This window comes from Andrena cerasifolii, chromosome 6 (genome assembly GCF_050908995.1).
Source record: "Andrena cerasifolii isolate SP2316 chromosome 6, iyAndCera1_principal, whole genome shotgun sequence".
In the NCBI taxonomy this organism is placed as follows: Eukaryota; Metazoa; Arthropoda; class Insecta; order Hymenoptera; family Andrenidae; genus Andrena; species Andrena cerasifolii.
In genome coordinates this window covers 15,378,570-15,399,487 of record NC_135123.1, presented here as the reverse complement: position 1 = coordinate 15,399,487, position 20,918 = coordinate 15,378,570, and the positions used below count along the sequence as shown (strand labels likewise).

At 44.4% G+C, this 20,918-nt stretch overlaps 1 protein-coding gene across 2 annotated transcripts in view; it reads right to left on the bottom strand.

The window, feature by feature from the left end:
• Positions 1 to 20,918, bottom strand: part of LOC143370437 (protein-L-histidine N-pros-methyltransferase) — a 41,058-nt gene that overhangs the window by 4,285 nt on the left and 15,855 nt on the right. The window contains exons 3-5 of one of the 2 annotated variants that reach the window (XM_076815567.1): positions 1,690 to 1,902; positions 185 to 572; positions 1 to 109 (exon numbers count right to left, since the gene is read on the bottom strand). In XM_076815567.1, coding sequence (XP_076671682.1) covers positions 1 to 109; positions 185 to 572; positions 1,690 to 1,902 — 710 coding nt within the window. The remainder of the gene's footprint in view (positions 110 to 184; positions 573 to 1,689; positions 1,903 to 20,918) is intronic. The other variant, XM_076815568.1, reaches the window with a different exon arrangement.

Genomic DNA, 20,918 nt, shown 5'->3' with positions numbered 1-20,918 from the left:
CTGCGTTACAATTCCGCTCGCGGCCGGTCTGATCGGGCGCGCCGTCGTCCCGCTGCCCGTTCTGCGCCTCGATGTGCGTCCACTCGGAGGCCAAGTATCGGGAGGTGTCCTGAAACCCTCTAATCGTGTTAGATTCCACGAAACAGTTTTCCACCGGGCATGAAGCAGAGGATTGGTTACTAACGGGCTGTGCCTCCAGGAGGAACACCACGTCGTCGAGGAAGTAGTACGCCTGGCCGAGGTCGCCCTCGCAGAGATAAGGCAGCTTGCTCCACACGAGACACTTCAGGCCCAGTGGCGCGAAAACCCGGTCGACGAGGCTGGCGATCTGACCCTCCAGCCCGTTTCCCTTTACCGGCAAGTACTCCGACGGCTTGTGATCACCCCTCTCGCCGATCTCCACGTACGGGCTGAAGGGGAGGACCAACGCCACCACCAGCCGGCCGCCAGGGCTCAGGGATGATTTCAGGTGCCTGAGCAGAGTGTTGGGTCGGTCGCATCGGTCCAACAGGTTCAGGCAGAGTATGACGTTAAAGGGCCCGGTTTCTTGCCACTTATCCAATTCCAGCACCCTGCAAAGTCACGCAAACGTATGCAGGCGGAAAGCAGAACGACGGCCTCGAGCTTTGCTACGCTCTTCTAGGTCGCTGTTGCCAGTAATACTGAGGGGACTGGGGAGCAAGGAACTTTGGCGGCCATTCCCCAATTGCCAGGAATTCCTAAGAACAACTCACCCGTCGCCCAGGCACTGAACCTTCCGAGTCACGCGTCGCAATGTGACCTTGAAATTTCGGAGAACTCAGAGTGTTAGAACGAAACGCTGGGAACTTGGGCCTAATTAATTTTGTAGTTCGGTGTGGCGTAGATTTTCTCAGTATTTCCATCGTGTATCGGAGATTTCCATTCGTGATTAAGTCGGTTGCGTGGTTGCGTACGACAGTACGTTTAGAGGGGTTTTCAAACTCGTCCGTCGGAGAAGATTTCTATAAAACGTTACGAGCGTGCCGCATCCTACAGGGACTTATTTAAAATCCGAGCAAAGCAACTGGCCGTCCGTATCGACGCGAGACAGCCCGGGTGTAAAACCACCGTAAACTTCTACTCCAATCAATTCGGTGCAATAAACTTGTTAGTGGCGCACGACGGGGTATTACATACCGGTACACCATCATGAGCAAGTGCATCGTTATACGTTCCCCAGGACCCCGATGGCATTGAATTAAGCGAGTACGTGCGTAATTAGGAGACTAGGAGGAATCCCAAGGTACGTTTCTCTCGAGAGGGGTTGCGCGCGTCTGAGCGGTTCATAAAAGACTCGATTACGGATTTTTTCTTTTAGTAAACTATTCACTTTAAGGGGCAAATTTGTGCTGAGTCAGTGCTCCGTGTATCCGGCTGTTTTTAAATAAAATTGTATTGCAAAATTGTGTAAATATGCCCGAGGTGTAGCCACTAGATATGTGTTCGTGAGTTGGTTTATTTAGAGTCCCACAATCTTTGTTAATCGCGTAGATTTGAATGCAATATATTTTGGAGACGAACCCTCGAAACTTAGCACTCGAAGAAAATAGAAATAGCTTGAAACTTGTATCGTACCAGTTTTCAGATAAGCAGATATGATATATCCCTTCTGAATTTAGGTTCCCTTGGAAGGGTGCAAAGCGAGCCGAAGAGAAGAATGGAACTTACGTAAATTTTCTTTTAGCCAGGGCCCATCTCATCGGCGCCGATATGTCTGTCGCGTAAACTCTGTCAAAAAGGTGAGCGACGTGAGCGGTGGTAGCGCCATCGCCTGCGCCTAAGTCCACCAAGGAATGCCACGGCCCCGAAAAGCCACTGGCGTTCATCAGCTTTTGAAACTGTTCACAAGAAAAGACGTGCATGGACCCACGGCCGAGCAGCCTGCAACAATTGTTTTATTACATGTCAAAGGAAACGTTCGACGATCTTGTCCGTAGGGGGTGAACTTCACTTTTAATAGAAAAATAAAAGCAACCGATCGATGAAAGTAAAACATCTGCAAGCAGAACTCGAAGAATACCTAGAAAATAAAAATCTTCAGATCCCAATGATCGAGGTCTCCAGAACTTACTTATATTTACCTTATACCTTTGGGCTTGCAGGGCAATCGGAAACTGATACTTCCAAAGTGAAACTCTCGGTGCCTAGTTCGTAAGCACAACGACGATCGAGAACAAGATCGCGGCGCGATCGATTTCTCTTGTTGCGTCGCAATGTCCTGCCCCTTTATTCATAAAAAATCATTCGCAAGGATGAGCAGAACGTTGGGATAAAGTTTTAAGAGGCCGAGCAACGCGTTGGATCGCAAGGACGGCTACAAAGGAGTGAAACGGATAAATCAGCGGAACGGTAACGCATATTTCAACATCTCATTGTGCCAGCCGACGACGACGACGACGACGGCGGCGACGAGGAGGCTTCCATGATCGATGAAAGGCAGCTGTATATAGAAATCGAGCGTCTGGCATGTCGAGGCTCGGGTTAGCTAGCAGAATCCGATGATGCCGTACGAAGGGAATCTTCCTGGCCGATGGCTGGGCTGTTTCGGAGGGAAAAAGGGTGGGTTCATTTGAAAATACCGGTGCCGCCGCGGCGACGCGGTGGATGGCCGCGGCGATCCATCAATGCCGCGGAACGCGGGATTTTGATCGTGAATTCGGTTACCCCCGGCGTTATAAATAAGGCGATGGTGGTCTCGTGGTCCCATTCTTCGGGGGCCCACCTCGATTTTTCTCCCTCTCCGCATCGACCATAGCCGGTGCCATCAATTAACGAGCACCTCCTGGCCTCCATTGAATAATAAATAAAAATAAAAGAGCGAGAGGGACGAAGAGGAAGAGGTGGAGAAGAAGGAAGGAGATACAGGGGACAGAATGAGGTATAGAAGCAGAGGAGGGCCGAGGTGGAGATGGGGGATGACGAGAAGGGGAGGTAACGTCGGGGGACCCGGTTGCCGCATTTTTCGTAGCATCTTTCAGTTTCTCTGCCATCCTCTTCCTCCTTTCCATTGGGCCCCCGCGATTCTTTCTCTCTTCCACGACCCGTTTCCCCTTTTCTTCGGCTTCTTTTTTTCCGCTCACCATCTCGCTTTTGTTTCCCGTTTCTCTGTATCTCTCTTTCTCCGGGGCCTGTTTACTCTGTCGTTCCCCGAGCTTGTTTCCATTGTCAGTCTCCACCACCGTCGTCGCGGCCTCTACACGGGTCTCCTTGTTGCCGGTGGCGGAGACGGCCGAGAGGGGAAGAATAAAGGGAATGGAGAGGGAAGAGGAGGAGGAGAAAGGTGGGAGAGGGCGAGGAGAGGCCAAGCGGGCAGATACACGTACGATATACACGCGTGCGGCTCACAAATCAGGCCCGCGGATCGTAGCGGCTTCGTCGGCGGCGCGAGCGACAATTAATTCACCGCTTTTGCTCTCGGCTTCTCTTCTCGGGGCCCCATTGTGTGTACGTACTCGTTCCTCCCCCTACCACCGGCCCAATGTTTCTCCCCTTCGAATCGTTCGGGGCCCATCGGTGCTCCCAACGTCGCCCTGTTTTATCGAGCGATTCCGATCCCTCTTTCGCCTTCCTCCTTTTTGCCTTCCACGACTTCGTCGGGGGGCCCCTCCCCCCACTCCTCCGCCGTCTAAAGCCGCGTCTTTAATTTCGACCTGGCGTCACGCGGTCTAGAGGGCCCCGATACCCACGAGTCCGCAGCGTTGCCAGCTTTAAAATGTCGATCTTACGCGATCTCGCACGATCCTGCACGCCACGCGGATTTCAAACTGAACCGTTTTCTTCGATCATTTCTTATCGCTTCTATAATCTGGACGAAAGTGGGCCTTGGTACGAGATAGTGATGGCGATACAGTATCGATATATCGGAATATCGATACTTTCCAACCAATACATCGATACTTCGTATCGATACTTAATGTAACGATATATTGCTGTATCGATACTTAACCATGAATATCGATATCGATACAACCGCACCGCAGCACGGACGCGGACACCCGGAACACCACGCCGACATCATCGGCATTCGGCATGTGTGAACTAACCAAATGATTTTTTTGCATATTAATATTTTCATTTTTGGATTCCATTTTTAATTTAAGTATCGATACCAATGACAATATGTCAGTCGCATCGACACCATACGCATCGATTAGAATGACTATTCGTATTGATTTCACGAGTACCCTAGAGATTAAATTATATTAATTAATATTGTGCATGGTGTGTAAAAAAAGATCATGTAATGAGGACATGAATACATGGGCCGATACGAACGTATCGATATCGGTGATATCGATACTTCGTCTCCAATATATCAGTTGTATCGATACTTGGACTGTCAATACGTATCGATACGAAATATCGATACATGTGGGGATGTATCGCCATCACTAGTACGAGAAGAAAAGTACATCACACCAATCTCAGAAAGCAAGCCTATATTCTGGGTAATAAACAGAATTAAATAAGAAGTATCAACGTTTCAAATGAAACACCCAGAATTACGATGTTCCTTCCAAAAATGACCCCTCTTTGTGATCTGCATTCATATACATAAGTTTTGAAGGATTTCCGCGTGGATATTCTTTTGAATCTCAGCGCCAGAAGGGTTCGGTTGATCAACGACTCAAGCGGTACCGCACAGATCAGATTAAGGTACGGCCAGCACTTGTGCATCACGAATGACTGCAAAGTGTCTTAATCTTTGTCAGTTGTGGAGTAGGTACCGTTGATGTAGACGCGGAGAAGGATAACGATATCGACGATGAGTGTAGGCCCGATAAGGTATCTGTTTCCAGGGGCTCGGGTGATTATTTACAATTCCAGCCACCCACTCGGTGCCCGGACCGGTGGTTCAATTTTTGTCCGCCGACAGGGGGTGCTGGTTCAGTTGGCCGCATTGGCTACGGTCTCGGCTTTTATCGGTGGGGGCCTCTCGCGGTCGCTCGTAAAATACCTCGAAGGGCGAGCGCGTAGTGTTAAAGAGGCGCTCGAAGGACCGTTTACCTAATAATAGCAATAATATGTAAATGCGATGCGTATCAAGCCGCCATCTAAAGAATCCACCCCGCTTCGGGCCTATTGTTTGCAAATCCCCGTTTCAACGGTGCTGCTCTCTGCTGGATTGCCGCAGAGCTCTCGATACACCTTATGCCTCTCCTTCTCCTTCGCCCGGCCGCTCGGCCCGCCGAGATTCTTTCTCTTTCCCTCGATCGCCTGGGCGCGCAAATAATCGAAGGTACACTGGCATTACAGAAACACACCTAATGATATCGACGCGAACCGTGTCCCACTGTATTCTTATTCTTCTGGTCGACGCTGCCACTTGTATAATTCAACGACTGCCGCCGATATAGTTACTTTTCGACTTAAATTCAAATCAGACAACTTCCCGCGTAAAATAGTTTACCCCGAAACGGAACGGTTAATCATCCCAAAGTACGAACGGGACGAATACGACGATAATCCCAAATTAATTTCGTTGCGCGAATTTTATAGTCACAGCAATAAACTACTTAGAATGGAGGTTTAGCAGCCGATCTACTACCGAGACTACTCGCGCGACTTCCTTTCTTTTCCATACCCCTTCTCTTAACTTCTACAAATCTCACTGTTGCTAGGTGAAAAATTTAGTTTCTTCGAAATTACAGCATTTACCGATAACCTTGCAAAAACAAAGTATACTGAATTTCAACCGCCTATGTCAAATAGTTTTCGAAATATTTAATGTTAAAGTTTCGAAAATTCAAACAATCGGCTGACGCGTCATCACTTAAACTGTAATATCTCGGTGATTTTTAAAGATAATGCCACCGTCTTGGGTTCATTTTAAAGCTGAAGGAATGCTTTCTCAAAACTTATATAGAATATATTGTTTATTGTTAATAAACTTAACAGTAATCGATGTCAAAGTTTTAAATCGTGATTTGACGTCGTTCCCACCCACGGATCGGCTTGAAAAAAATACCATTCGATTCGTCAAGTCTTCAACTAATAAATGGCTTTTTCAAAAAAGTGGAGAAGTTTTGGGAACAGTTAATAAAAAAATAAAACTTACGATAGTGCACACCGCTTGGAACTGCACTATTGCTAATCTTTTATATGGTGAGTTAAGTTTATTAACAATAAACAAAATATTTTATACACGGGTTGAAAAAGCATTCCTTCAGTTTTAAAATGAGCCCAAGACGGTGGCATTATCTTTAAAAATAACCGAGATATTACAGTATAAATGATGATGCGTCAGCCGATTTTGTTTGAATTTTCGAGGCTTTAACATTAAATATTTCGAAAACTATTTAACACAGGCCGTTGAAATTCAGTATACTTTGTTTTTGCAAGGTGATCGACAAATGCTGTATTTTTTAAGAGAATCGGTGAAACTAAATTGTTCACCTACCCGTTTTGACGTGGAATAGCTCGCAAGTGTACCCGCAAACATTCGTCTTGTTTAGAATAAATTAATATTTCCAACAAGGCGCGTACAAAGCTGACGCTGATGAATTGTTCGTTAACATCCTGACGGATGTTAAGAAAACTGTCGGTCACTCCTACGCCCGATGCGAGCCGACGTATCCGGTTCTCGTTCTGTTAATACAGTTACGTCGAGAAAGTGACAAGCGTGTATTTATAGATGCAAACTTTGATTCAGCATAAACCGCTTTAAAAGGTACATCGACGCGGTACAATTATAATTTGATTGAATCTCGTCACGCTCGAGATTCGCTGCGTTCTGAACGCCATTACATATTCAACGTCGTTACATACGGACGGGTGTAACTCTGTAATACAACGCGGGACTTTTCAGAGTACACCCTGAATGGATTAATGAACCGAGTGACATGGGATCTGATTGGAGCAACGCTCAAGGAATCTATCCAGTCATCTTTACCTTCGTTTGCCGTTCTGAACGAGCAACGGCGGTATCCTGACCTTTCTCTTCCCTTTTTCCTATGTCATCTTTCTTTTCCCTTCTTACAACACGCTCGACATACTTGGCCGCTGGTTGGACTCATTAAAAGATTGTCCCTCGTTATTCGGCTGCGCTATCCAACTTTTTAACTGCGAGACAGTGCCAATGGGTTTGAAAAGCAAAGTACCTCTTTAAACATAGCGTGTAATAATGTTCAATTTAGCACCTTGCAGCAAGAGGGGTGCAGCTCCATTCTGAACAGTCTTTTACAGTTATTTAGTTACGAGGTTTCATGCAAATCCGATAACAAATGAGCGATTTATTGCAAACTTTGATTCTGCACTCATTATTTTTTTATGCAATACGAATGCTCCGGATTTGAAAAATTTGTGTGGAAATATATATCTTTTAATTAGAGTTCTCTTTTCAATGTTAAGACCAAGCAATAATTTTATAAACAGTTTTTTTTTTATTTAATTGAAGTTGGTAAAGATGGAGCTGTATTCCTCTTGTTGCAAGGTCCTCAATTCGAGATACAGAACAAAATATCCCACGAAATGCAGTCTGATTATCGAAAACGTCATGTTCTCAAATTCCTAGGACTAAACGTAGAGGATCTCTGAGCAATTACAGTGTTGTTCCAAGTTACGTTCGAGGCTTTCGCAGTCGATTTCAGAGACATTACTTTCTTCGACAGCGCTCAATCAACGTCTGTCATCCTGAAAAATGTATCTTGAATTGGTAAGAAGCAAGGGTGATTGCGGGAGCTCGAATAATTTTGCGGATCATTCGCCAACTTGCTCATAGAATCTCCTGCGACGCTTACAAATTCGGCTCGATTGCCAAGCTTGTAATTCAGAACTCCATACTGACCTATTTATATTTTCGTGCCGCAAAGTATCACTGGCACAGCTGACTCATGCCATTCGGTTCTGAGTACCGAGTGCGGTTGGAATTTTAACCGAAACGATGATCGTTACTGCGCGAATCACCTTTCGGAGTTTAAAAAAAACTGTAATAAGTTTCACGCGAACGATATAGAAGCCGCGCTCTGCCCGAGTCGTCCCCATCCTCATCGCGGGGCCACGAGAAGAAAAGATAGTCTAAAAAGTCTCAGGACTCCGCGAAAGAAAGCGCGCGGGGAAGGAGTCAAGGGTCTTTCGTTTCGATATCATCGCTCCTCGTCCTCCCCCGCCGGGTTCCCCATCTTCTCCCCCTCCAGCCGCGATTATACAATCGTCGCACTTAGGTCCGCGCGTACGAACGCGGAGGAGAGAAGAAAGGAAGTAAGCGCGCGAGCAGGAGGAACGACACGCGGGCACAGCGTGTGCGCGGACAGTGTGCGCGGCCGTGATAATGTAGGAGAGGCGCCTCGGTTCCGCTCGACCGTTTCCGTCCGCGCTCGTGCCCCCTGCTGGCCGGCGGTGGGGGGCGAGCTTATTTCGCGAAAGCACAAGTCCCTGGCGGAGGGGAGGCTGCGAGAGCATGGTGGGGGATACTCCGCGCATAAAGAGAAACAAGTGCAGACGGAAAGGGAGGAAGCAGAACGGCGAACAAGGAAGAACAATGTCTCGGGGAGGGAAACGAGGGGAGCGAAAGTGCGGGGTACAGAGAGAGAGAGGAGAGCGTACACCGTCTATTTAGCATTCCCCCCGTCGGTGCTTGGGCGTCTCGTTAGCCGGCTTTTCTCTCCTCCGAGTGTCTGTGCTCTAGCGTTACCAACCGAGAGAGAGGTAGAGCGAGCGCGGGCGTGAGAGACGGTAAGTTCCGAGGGAACGCGAGAAGGAAGAAAGAGAAACGCGGAGAAGAGGGGAAGGCGGACGTAGCTCGGAGCTAGGGATGCTGGGTAGGCGTGGACCACGGACCACCCTGTCCACGAGACCTGGAGGGGAGGCCACGCCACCCGTCCCGCCGCCGCCCGCAGCGGCACGGCGGGAAGAGAGGGTGGATAGGAGTATCCGCACAGGACAGTAATTATTATTATACACGTCGGAGTTTTGCAAATGCTGTCTCCCCCGACGATGGAGGAGGGAGGGAGGGGCCGGGAAGAGGGGGACGAATGGGTGGGTGGCGAGCACGAGTGCCCGTTATTTCGCCCGGCTTCGCTGTGAGTTAAGCGGGGTGAGGGTTTGTCGCGGGAGGGATGGGGAGGGATTCTTAAACGGGATCGTTATGCGAGTCTTTCGCATACTCTCCTCTCCTCTTCCCGGCCACACACTCTCTCTTACACTTCGATTTCCTTGTTCTCCACCCATTTCGTCTTCTCTCACCCCCCTCCTTTATCAGGCTCCAGACCCCCTTCGGCCCTGGAAATGTTATTTGTCTCTGTTGCGCGCGCCCACCACGTTGGACGGTAACGTCGCGACTCCGCGAGCGTGATGCGCGCGCGCGTGTGTGTGTGTCTGGAGACGTGGATCACACGTCGCGTATCCGCTCGAAACCAATTCAACCCTCTCAACACCCCAAGGGCTGGCGGAGGGCGCGAGCAAAGGAATGCTCCCTCTGTGTCAATTTTTGAACGGTGCGATATTTCGTTTTTACTCGCGATAGGACGTGACTGGGAACACCCTCAGTCGCCCTGTTTAAAAAGCGCTAGCGATTATTAGAACCGCAGGCTTCTGACTTCAGTTTCTGCTACTTATTCCATGAACCGTCGGGATACAATGCAGCGTAACCGAGTGGAATTGTAACGATGCTGATCTGGTAACGACGAAGAACCATGGTATCGAGGCTCGTATCGCGGCGCAGTTTTTAGAAAGTTGGTCTGATTTTCAGCAGGATTGTCAGGGGAGGATATGGGAGCACGAAGTGGACTATTCGCGAGGGAAATACACGCTTTTATAACTCGTTTCTCCGCGACACCAGCTACGACAAATCCCCCTCTTCCTTAGAGACATTTCTGAATTTTAGACGCCTTAAACACTGTGATTCAAGTACGATCCCCTGGAGTTGCTGCGCCATAAAAGGTAGAAAAAGGCAGGGGCAGTCTCGACTCAACGAGGCGGCCAGATATTAAAGTGGCGCATCTAGATGTTAATTTTTAAATGCAGAGAAAACGGATTTTCACCGGGGAAAGAAAAGCGTGGACCGTAAGAGGGGCATAAGAAGAGAAAGATTATTTCCTGATGTTGATTGTCCATTACTCGCAGCTGGTTCTCAAGATTTACAAAATAATTTCTGATTAAAATTTACATACACGTAACTGTTCTCCGCCTTAACAAGAAATTCTCATATCTGGATGATTTTCTTATTAGTAGGTACCCTGCTGATAAATATGGAAAGGCACCAGTGAGCATTTGGAGATATCTTTTCTTCAACCAGAGTTTTCTTCGATCGCCACGTAGGTAAGGTCAACGTATCTACCCTCCTCCCCGCGAAACCTTCCATTCTATCGACTGTAACATATATAATAAGTTACACATCCTTTCCCAAGCGCGAGTTCCTCCCGAACGTGTGTTCAATGTATATAATAAGCGCAGCACACCTTCCCCCGGTATAACTCTCGCGATCGAATGCGATACGTAGATATCAGTGGCGCTGCAACTCGGATGCAACGGCATGCATTATGCACCGAGTGCACGGTGTCGTTAATCTCGAGATAAAATATCGCGCGAAACGTTACCTTTGGCGGAGCGCGTGTAATTTCTCCACGATTCAATTGCATCCCCTGGAAATTCCGTTTCGGAGAGCTATTTTCGCGTGTGTTACGCAGTTATAAACAATGCGGCTTGAATGGAACGAAACAGAATAAATTCCGTAGAAAGTTACCGATGGCAGAGAAGGGATTAAAGGGTTACATACACCTGGACACTGTCCAACGGAAAATTCATTCTTGGCTTCCTGCGTTTGCTTAAAATATGCGACGTAGTTATGGGACGTTAAGAAAACACTGACGCGTCGAATAAGTCGATGCTTTCGTCACGTCTACAAATACCTAAGTCTGTATTGCATTGTTTGGGTAGTCTTCACCCCCCTTTGATATTTTAATTATATATTAATATACACTTTCTTGAAATGAACGAGCACAAAGGCGAATAAAAATAGATAGGCCGCCTCAAAATGATTCCATGATCGTACACTTTTTTGTACCACTTACAAGGAGGAGGGCTTTTCAGGTGTCCGCATCCGACTGCTTTCGTTTTCAGATATGTTTTAGACGACCGAAAAGGAACGAGTAGGTAGGTACATACGTGTTTTTTTTTATTTTAGCCCGTTTACATATTTAGGGGGTGAAATCACCTCTCAAAGTTCACAAGGAGAGGTACAAATACAAAAGTATTGTTACTTAAGGGGGGAGGCCTACTTAGGACGGTCAAAACAATATGCATCTTTGGGAATTTTTTCTAGAAAAACCGATAAACTTTTATTACTAAACCTTTGTTTATTGGAAAGAGTACATCTTACGGATATTTCAGTATTTTTGGTGGTAAAAAGTATTGAAAGGTTTGTGAGTTATAGGCGATGCTCCAGACGTCCTTTTTTTAAGCGCGTTGCGGTGACAACTGTAACTCGGTGCAGGATCATCCAAAATTGAAAATTCGATTTTTTTTTAGATAAGATATGAAATTATTTAGGCGCAATCGGGCACGATTTTGGAAAAATTATTTTGAGACAAAATGACGGCTGTGCAAAGTTGAAGCATCGATATTTGGCAAAAAATCGCTCGTATCTTGAGTGTAAAAAAATCTAGGCAAAAAAAGCTCCCGATAGCGCTTAGATTTTTAACCCTAAAATAAGCCTGCAAAGCCTCGACTAAATCGGTTCATTAATTTTTTAGCTACGTGTCTCACCGACTTTGAAACCATGATTTTGAGGAAAACACGTTTAAAGATTTGGGTCTGACCTAGTGTTCCTTCTCGAGAAATTTTATAATTGGTAATTTCTTATTTCTCGAGAAATACTATAATTTCTCGAGAAACTTAAGTCTAGGAAAATATTATGAATCTCATTTATTTTCGTATTTTGCATTAAATAAATGAATTTACCAATTATATTTAATATCTATTTTTTCATTTACACAAGTCTTGTATAAATTAGACAGGAATAATCATTTAGTTAAAGTTTTCTTGCGTTTTTGATAAATATTATCAACATTATTCCAAAAATATAATTTTTGCAATATTTCTTTCAATTTCTCGAGAATTCTCAAGAAATATGATCTCATTTCTGATTTCTCGAGAAACAAAAAATATCGACAAATCAGGAACACTAGTCTGAGCGCTACACCGAGGAACACGCGTGCAAGTTTGTAAATTTTGGTCGGATTAACTTGACACTTTCAGGGAATATTTTCAAGATGTAGTTCAAGAAAATACAAAAATCGAAATATCGATTTCCGAAAATTTCTGGGTAGGCCTCCCCTCTTAAAGAACATTATAACATTCTGTTGAATAAAACTTGATATAAATACTTAATATACACAATGTTATAATATTCTTTTAACTAACAATAGGAACTTTTGTATTCGTACCTCTTCTTATGAACTTTAAGGGGTGTTTTCACTCTTCAAAATAAATAAACAAGTGTTTCAATTTTTTCAGCCCCCAAAACCTTTCCAAAAACAAAAGCAATCGAAGGCGAATACCCGAAATCCTCTGCTCGTCAAACATACATAACACCTGAAGTGAAAATTTCATTGAAATAAACAGATTCCCGCTGTATTTCCCACACAGCAACTCCACCGGTAAATGAAATAGATCCTCTCCAAGTTTGCCCGCGATACTGGTAACTCTCGATAGGGCACAGTTGGCGTAGGGTGCTGGTAGATGCAGCGCTGTATACCTATACATTACCCAGCGTGCACTACGTAGGTACTATGCATTATGTGCTCTAGTTGGTATCGAGGCAGAGCGTGGAGTCCGTGCAGGCTCTTGTTCGTTAGTGGCGTCCACTCGGTGGCGAGGAGATCGCGCCAACTGTGGTCATTTTTTATCCCGGTGGTAAAGGCCGCTCTGATTGGCCGGCCAGGCTCATATCGTTCGATTTATGTGACGCGAGACACCGAGGAGCCCGCGAACCACCGCGACACCGGTGCATACGTAATTCGCAGGGTTGTGCGAAGGGACGCCAGGCGACACGACGCGGCCATTCTTACGTGGCCGGGACCACGCACACGGACGCCCCTTCTCTACCCCCTGGAAATACCGGTTTATGTACTGATATACACGAGGAAGATGCGTTCGTCACGCTGCACCACCGATACCAACACCCTATCGCCGGGAGATGCCTCGCCTCCCTCTTTATCCGTTGCATTGTTTGATTTCGTATCGGGCGGTTTGGCGGTGCCCGGTCTCGCCGCGCGCCAACGCGCCTGTAAATTCTACGCGGAGGATGCAATCGGAATTCCATAAAGTTTAACGGAGGACGTTATCTGGCCGCTGCGCGTCCATTTTTATCAGCGCTGAAATATGTTGTTGGGCACAAAATTGATGGGATATGCGTGCCTTTATTTGGATCGAAGCCTAATTTCAGGGGGTAGGGTGAGACGACACCTCGAAGGATTGGCCGTTGGCATTCAACGGCGGAGGTGCCTTGGCGCTGTGAAATATGCACGCCCTTGGGATATACCCCTATCGTCACTTTAGGGACGCCTCATTTTCCTCGTTGAGCATGCGCTTGTGAAAGGATTAATGAGTAATTAGTACGGCGCAAACGCGCGGCTGTACCAATGGGGGCTGCTTCGATCGTCAGAAACGCCCACGTTTGCGATTCCAATATCCCTAACGAAAAAACACTGCCCCAGGTATTTTTACTTCGCTCATTATAGATTGCAAAGATCAGGATCAGGGGTTTAAAACTGTTCTTGAAACAGTTACGAAGAACCGATATTCTGGATAACTGTTATAAGGAACCGAAATTTCTGACTATATCTAGACTAGAACCGACTAGAACCGATATTATACCGGTTATAGCGGTTCTAGAACCGATATTATACCGGTTATAGCGGTTCTAGAACGGATATTATACCGGTTATAGCGGTTCTAGAACCGATATTATACCGGTTATAGCGGTTCTAGAACCGATATTATACCGGTTATAACGGTTCTAGAACCGTTACTTTTTCGGTTCTATATCGGTTCTCAAACGGTTCTGGAGTCGGTTTATTTCGGTTCGTAAATTGATTCTTATATTGTTCCTACGAAATTGTTATATGTTTTAACTCTCCGATGGCTGTGCATGGATTTATTTTGTCAGCGCAATTTGAACGCAGACGTCTATTCTTGCTACTGGCATTTTCTTATTTCCGCTACGCAATCTGGTGGCGAAAATTAAAGCAGTCTAATCTGGTTAGCTGTCACGTGTAATTGGCAGTATTGGGAATTTCGACGGTTTGATGATCGATTTTGTAAAATTTAACAGACTATTTAATGACAAAAACATTATTGCAATATTTCAATACTTGTGTGAGACCAGTCCTGTAACGCGATTCACCCGATTACAGAGCTTACTTTAGTAGATGGTGCTCTCACAGTATTTCTCAATAGTCAGCATCTCAGTAGCGTATTTAAGTACGTCAATGTTTTGATGCGTAGCTGTTTATTACTCCGTGGCGGAATTCGCTTGACTGTGAAAGTGTGAAAGCTTCCGTTTGTGTCAAAGTAATCATGTGGTGCGGATGCGGACGAACGCTCGTGTACAACATATAGGAAATATGCTCCGCATGCGAAGCGCGGACGCTCCGCTGAACTTTGAAACGGGCCTAACGTAAACAATTTTTAGCTTAAGCCAATCTCTTGAAAAAAGAAATCCATGCACAGTCATCCAAGAGTTGAAACAGTGCGATAAAATAAAAACATCGTTCCTGATTTGGTTGTCGCAGGGTACACAAGTCTCATTTGTGAAGTGCATTTTTAGAAGCAACTTCAATTAGAAATTCTAATAAAATTACTAGTCGGTAGTAATTATTTTATTAATTTATTTTATCTCCGCATCGCTCGAGAATGAGCGGAAACCTGGTTAATGATATATTAGTAATACGCTTAAACCGTAACAAAATTGTAGATTATTTAATTTCTTAGAAATATTTCTTCAAAATAAATTCTTAACACACAGTAATCTGTAAGCGTAATATCTACTTATTTCAATTCCTGTAAAATCGATGCAAGAATCAATTCCAGAACCGTTTTAGAACCGATATAATATCGGTTCTGTAGAACCGTAACCGAAATCGATATAGTCAGAAATTTCGGTTCCTAATAACAGTTACTCAGAATATCGGTTCTTCGTAACTGTTTCAGTCAGAACCGATACATAACTGTTTGAAACAGTTATTTTCGGAACCGTTTCAATTCCTGATCAGGATCAATATCTCCTCCATCGCTGCGTGTAATAATTGACAAAAGGGTGAGAAGCTTTCTCTCGAACCTTTAAAACGTCCTCTCAAGAAACCTTCCCCCATGCGCGAGTCTCCATTCAGCGAAGCTCCAACCCCCCCGGGCCACCTCAACTCTTTCTTTTCCGCGCTGCTCTCCGCTCGTTTCGCTTCCAGCAGGATTCTGGGATTGGTCAGTAATTATCATTAGCGCGTTTGCGCGTCCGGGCCGCGCACTCCGGCTTTCCTTCCGATTGGCAACCCTCTCCGTAATTAATCGAGGGGCGCAGGCGCGAATTCTCGCGTCTAATGGAAAAGCGTGTGGGCGCCGCCTCGCCTACCCCTCGAAAACCAGCAGATTTCTGGCTTTCTCTCTGTGCCTGTCCTATGACCACTAATTATAACCGAGGGGCGGTTCCCGAGGGTCTCCGGCACACCAGCCTCCGTGAAACCACCCTCCTTCGAGCACGAGTTTGCGCCCTGTTAATTACTCATTAACCCTTTCCCCCAAGTACAGTCAACCTAAGGACCAGTTCATTGATTTTTCACCCTTCCTGATATTTTCGTACAATGTGCATTCGTTGATTTATTAACGAGCAGTGGGTTTAAATTGTAGTTAGTGGAGCTTGAAAATAGATTAAGATCCGCTTACTTAGGTACAATTTTACTGTTGGATGCAAGAACGGCCTCGGGACACGCAGGCCCTTTTTGCATGGAACGCATAATTAGATTCCTCATTCTTTTCCGCATTTGACAGAGCTAGTGTAAATTTTGTGAATCGATGTTGACCAACTCAACCTAACTCGTATCTAACAAGGGAAGATCCCCAACCCGGAAATTCAAAAATTTATGAAACTTTGAGGATATGTGAAGGATATATAGATATTTATTACGTAATTTTTGTTTGCTGCACAAATTCACTCTAAGGTGGTGAAATTGACCTCTGAAAATCCGGCTATTTTACAATTTTCTGTTATAACTGGAGAACTGGAAGTTTTCGAATGATAGCCTTAATTAAAAGAAGTAACTTTTGTCTAAAAACTTTTTTCTATCTCTTATAGTTCGCGAGGTATAACATAAGATCGGTAAAAAAAAATTGTGCTATATATCCTCTACGAATCCTCAAAGTTTCATAATTTCTTGAATTTCCGGCTTGGGGATCTTTTCTTGTAAGACAAACATACATCAACCTGAGCATGACACGATCTATAACTATTTTTCTGACTATATTCTTTCAATATTCTAGTTTTTTTCAATTATTATGCAAAGAGTAAGTAAATAATAAAAAATAATGTAAAAAAGCATTTTTTTCTATATTTCTCCATTTTATGAAAAAAGAGCCTGGTAGAGCTATAATTAAAATTAATTTCACTGCTTAATTTATTACATAATTCCGATTTTAATAATGCAACTACAAAGGAGATGCCTATGCAACTTTTTTAAATAATAATATTTAAAAAATTTGTATAATATTAATAATATTTAAAAAAAATTGCATAGGCATCTCCTTTGTAGTTGCATTATTAAAATCTGAATTATGTAATAAATTACGCAGTGAAATTAATTCTAATTATAGCTCTACCAGGCTCTTTTTGCATAAAATGGAGAAATATAGAAAAGAATGCTTTTCTATAAAGACAGTTTTACAACAACTTCCGTGTGTATGAAAAATATGCACTTCTTGCATCCAACAGTACAATTCCATTCTGTAAATTTAATGCCAATATCAACGACACCTAACGTCTTGTTAACAACTTTCTCCTATATCCGCGAGTCTGGCCCGACACCCAATTTCGACTTATAAATCCAACCGACAACCACTTACGAAATGATCGATGTTCGGTCACCGTGAAAATGAGGCGGCGCGTAATTACGTGTTTTCGGGCGGCGCGCAATCCCTTCCCCCGAAATTAAATTACCCATTCGGCCGGCGGTAATTATGACAATGCTCGACCCAGTTCCAGCGCAGCGGCCACATGGTCTCTGTTCGCTCATTAAAATCGAATTTACCCTGCAGCGGCGCGAGCGTACGCGCGGCGGCTCCGTTGCGCACATCGTTGTCGACAGGTAGAAGAGAACGCTACATAAATGAAAAAGTAAAGTGGCCTATACGCTGTCGAGCACGACTGACAAGCGTGCTTGACAATCCGCGATTGACTGTCACCCATACACATTCGGGCAGAAAAACTTGCAGCAAGACGCAAAAGGGAGAGTAACAGATTCTAGCGACATCGCGAAGATGAGCCACGCAAACTTTTTCCAGAAAGGGACAAAGAGATTTAAATACGAACCAGCGAAAGGCTGGATTGGTCAGCGACACAGCGGAAGGTTTATGACCCTTTTCAAAGTCCAAAGACGCGGGACGAGCTACGCTTTTATTTAGCATATCCTTGGAAGTGTCGAGCGCCTCTTGCGAGCATCGTCGAGGAAGATTGTGCGAGAAACAAAGCTGTGCGTTTGGTCACCCTTTGGAAGTCAGGTTTATAAGGACAGGGGGGGAAAGTCGAAGAGGAGACGAGAAGATAACAGGTGGTGCACGGAACTAAACAGCCTCCTCCTCCCTGGATCGTCTCCCTCTAGCAGGCACTCACGGCCGTCTCAAAGTTCCGTACACGGTAGGGCCCATCTCACAAAAACTGGCTACTGGGTTCCGTCTGACTTTGGAATCTGATAGATACCCATCTCCTTGTCTGACTTTGTTACCTTCGGCGCGGCGTCTTCCACCCCTTCCTTCCTGATCGATCGACGTATTTTTTCACAGCCACGCGGCCCACTGATGATGCTCTGGCCGATCAGCTCGACAGCATTCATCGTACGCGACGAAGGAGGGCAGGGATTCCTAAAAATCGTTCGCTTTATCCCTAAGCGGCGATCCCACCGGCTTGCCCCATTAACTTATAATTACGACTTAGTGATTACGCGAACACTCGTTTCATTATTCCCGATATCCTCGAGGCTTTACCTCAGCAATCATTCCGCCGGGAATCGTTACATTGTTCTCCCTTAATCGGCCGCAAACGAAGGTGCAAGATCTTAAACCGATTACGGGAGATATGAAACAGCCAAACATCGGATTACACGGTTGCGGTTTATGGGCTGAATTGCCTCTCTTTTCGCATTTCTCGACGATATGAAAAGCGGCCGGGGGTAATCGCGGCAAACCGCACGTCCAGAGGCACCAGCGGGGAATAATAGTAGTAGAGCAGAGAGCGGTAATAGGCGGGCTATAATTATTCCGTATACCGCGAAGCAAACAGACTCTAACAACCGAATTTGCATCGAGATACAATCGAGGGACCGTGGAAATAACAGAAACTGGTGGTCGAAGGGGAACATTTCCGGCCGGCAATTAGAAGTAATAACCATTCGACAGCGACCAATCATTGTTAATTGACGTCAGGAGCCGCGAAAAGGATTCGTACGCGGACACCTGCCCATTTGTCGGAAATTGCGCGCAATTTGCCCCGAAAATAAAATCAGGATGGCGTGGTGATTCGAAAAGGCCACGTCGAGACCCTTGTCGAGAGTCCAGAGAGCGGATGCACGCTTCGACTGCCTGATTTTCTTTCGTCCTCTCCTTTCTTTCGCTCCTCTCTGCTCTTTTTATCCCCCTCTCTCGCTACCATACACCCCTGCTCCCCCGTTCCTCGGCACCGACCGACGGAGGACATCTCACCGCTAATTATGATTAATTTGCGAGACGAGCGAACGGACCCCGATGCCAGGAGCTACCAAGACGCGGAGGATCAGCCATAAGGGTATGTAATGAATATTCTCAGCGGGAGTGCGTTGTAACGTCACGTGAACGTCACCCAGGTGACTCCTTCGTCGTTCTTCTTATCCTAGTTTGGACCCTCTGCGTCCTTTTCTCCGTAGGACTCGCCGTGAATGCGCATAATAAAGCTCGGCGACGCGATGGCTGCTAATTGCTGTTCAGCCCCATGCCTGCACGTTACGTCTGACCTCTTCCGCAATTATGCTCCGTGTCCAAGCGGAATTCTGATCTTCGGAAATTTTGGATAAATCTGTGGCAGACGTAGCTTCCTTCCTGGTGGAAATTATCGCAGCGCACTGCGTCGATTATTGAAGAAACACGGGTTTAATTAGCAGGAGAGATTCGGTTGCTCTGGAGGTGAGACATCATATTGTCGATGTAATAATTTGGACGGAGAATCAGAATGCCTTCGAAACGACCAGATGATTCGCGAGATTATGAGAGTTAAGAGGTTGCGCATGACCAAAATTATCTGATACCGTCGTATTACTGTTTGAACGTATCTGCGAACGTTATCTTGATATTTCACGGCACACGGCCAACCGATAACGCGATGCAATTTGGAACGCGGAATATTATACACTCCTAGTTACTCTTCCGTTTGAAGCTGCAAATAATCTCTGCTTTAAATTCTCGGTGAAATTGCGAACTCCTTCGTGCATCGCTAAAAGTTCTCCAATTACAAGATGCAACTAGTGTTCCTGATTTCTCGATATTTTTTGTTTCTCGAGAAATCAGAAATGAGATCACATTTCTTGAGAATTCTCGAGAAATTGAAAGAAATATTGCAAAAATTATATTTTTGGAATAATGTTGATAATATTTATCAAAAACACAAGAAAACTTTAACTAAATGATTATTCCTGTCTAATTTATACAAAATTTGTGTAAATGAAAATAGATATTAAATATAATTGCTAAATTTATTTATTTAATAAAAAAATTTGTACAAAGCGAAACATTTCTTTTTGGTTTTAAAATTTATTTTTAAATAGCACAATGCGTCTAATGTAGCGTCAGTGAATCTATTTTTTTTTAGCAAAATCTGTTACTGCTATATTTTGACGTTTTAGAAATATCTATTTTGGCTGTTAAATGAAAAAATGCGTCTTTTGACCCTTTTGGAAGAAATTCTGGATCTTGCAAAAATTTTATACGGGGTACAATAGTCTTATCTCTTCTTTTCAATGTTTCTTCTTTAATAGCCACAAGAAACTCATTAGGTACTTAATTTAGTATACAATTTTTCTAAATTTTTAATTAAGAATTTAAGAGCACCTTCAGCAGTTAATAATATCGAATCTTCTGTACTGTGATTTTCTATTGGAATTCATATAGGTTCTAATGTTATTAATAAGATGTATTATGAATTGTAGATGTGGTTATACGTTCGCGATTAACTAGTAATACATTCATTTACGAAAATAAATGAGATTTATAATTTTTTCCTAGACTTAAGTTTTTCGAGAAATTATAGTATTTCTCGAGAAATAAGAAATAAGCAATTATAAAATTTCTCGAGAAATTCTTATTAGTTTAATACTATAATAAGGTTTAATTCTTGCATTTCAAGCATCTAATGCAAAAATATTATTTATTAATAATTTTATAATGACAATTTAATGTTAATTTTTAACTAATTCTTTAAAGTTAAAATGAGTTTAATCATTTTTCACAGTTTTCAATAAATTCATCGAACCTTGTTTCTTTACTGGTGGACTAAAATATTAAAACTTCATTTTCTCGTTAAATCTTTTTTGTGACATTCCCTGTTTTTCCTCGCACCCTCCAATTGACAATCTCATCCACCTTCCAACAAACAGAATCATCAATTCAATGAATGATAACACCGCAATAAAGTTAAAAATCACTGTCTACAGTCTGCAAACATTCACCAC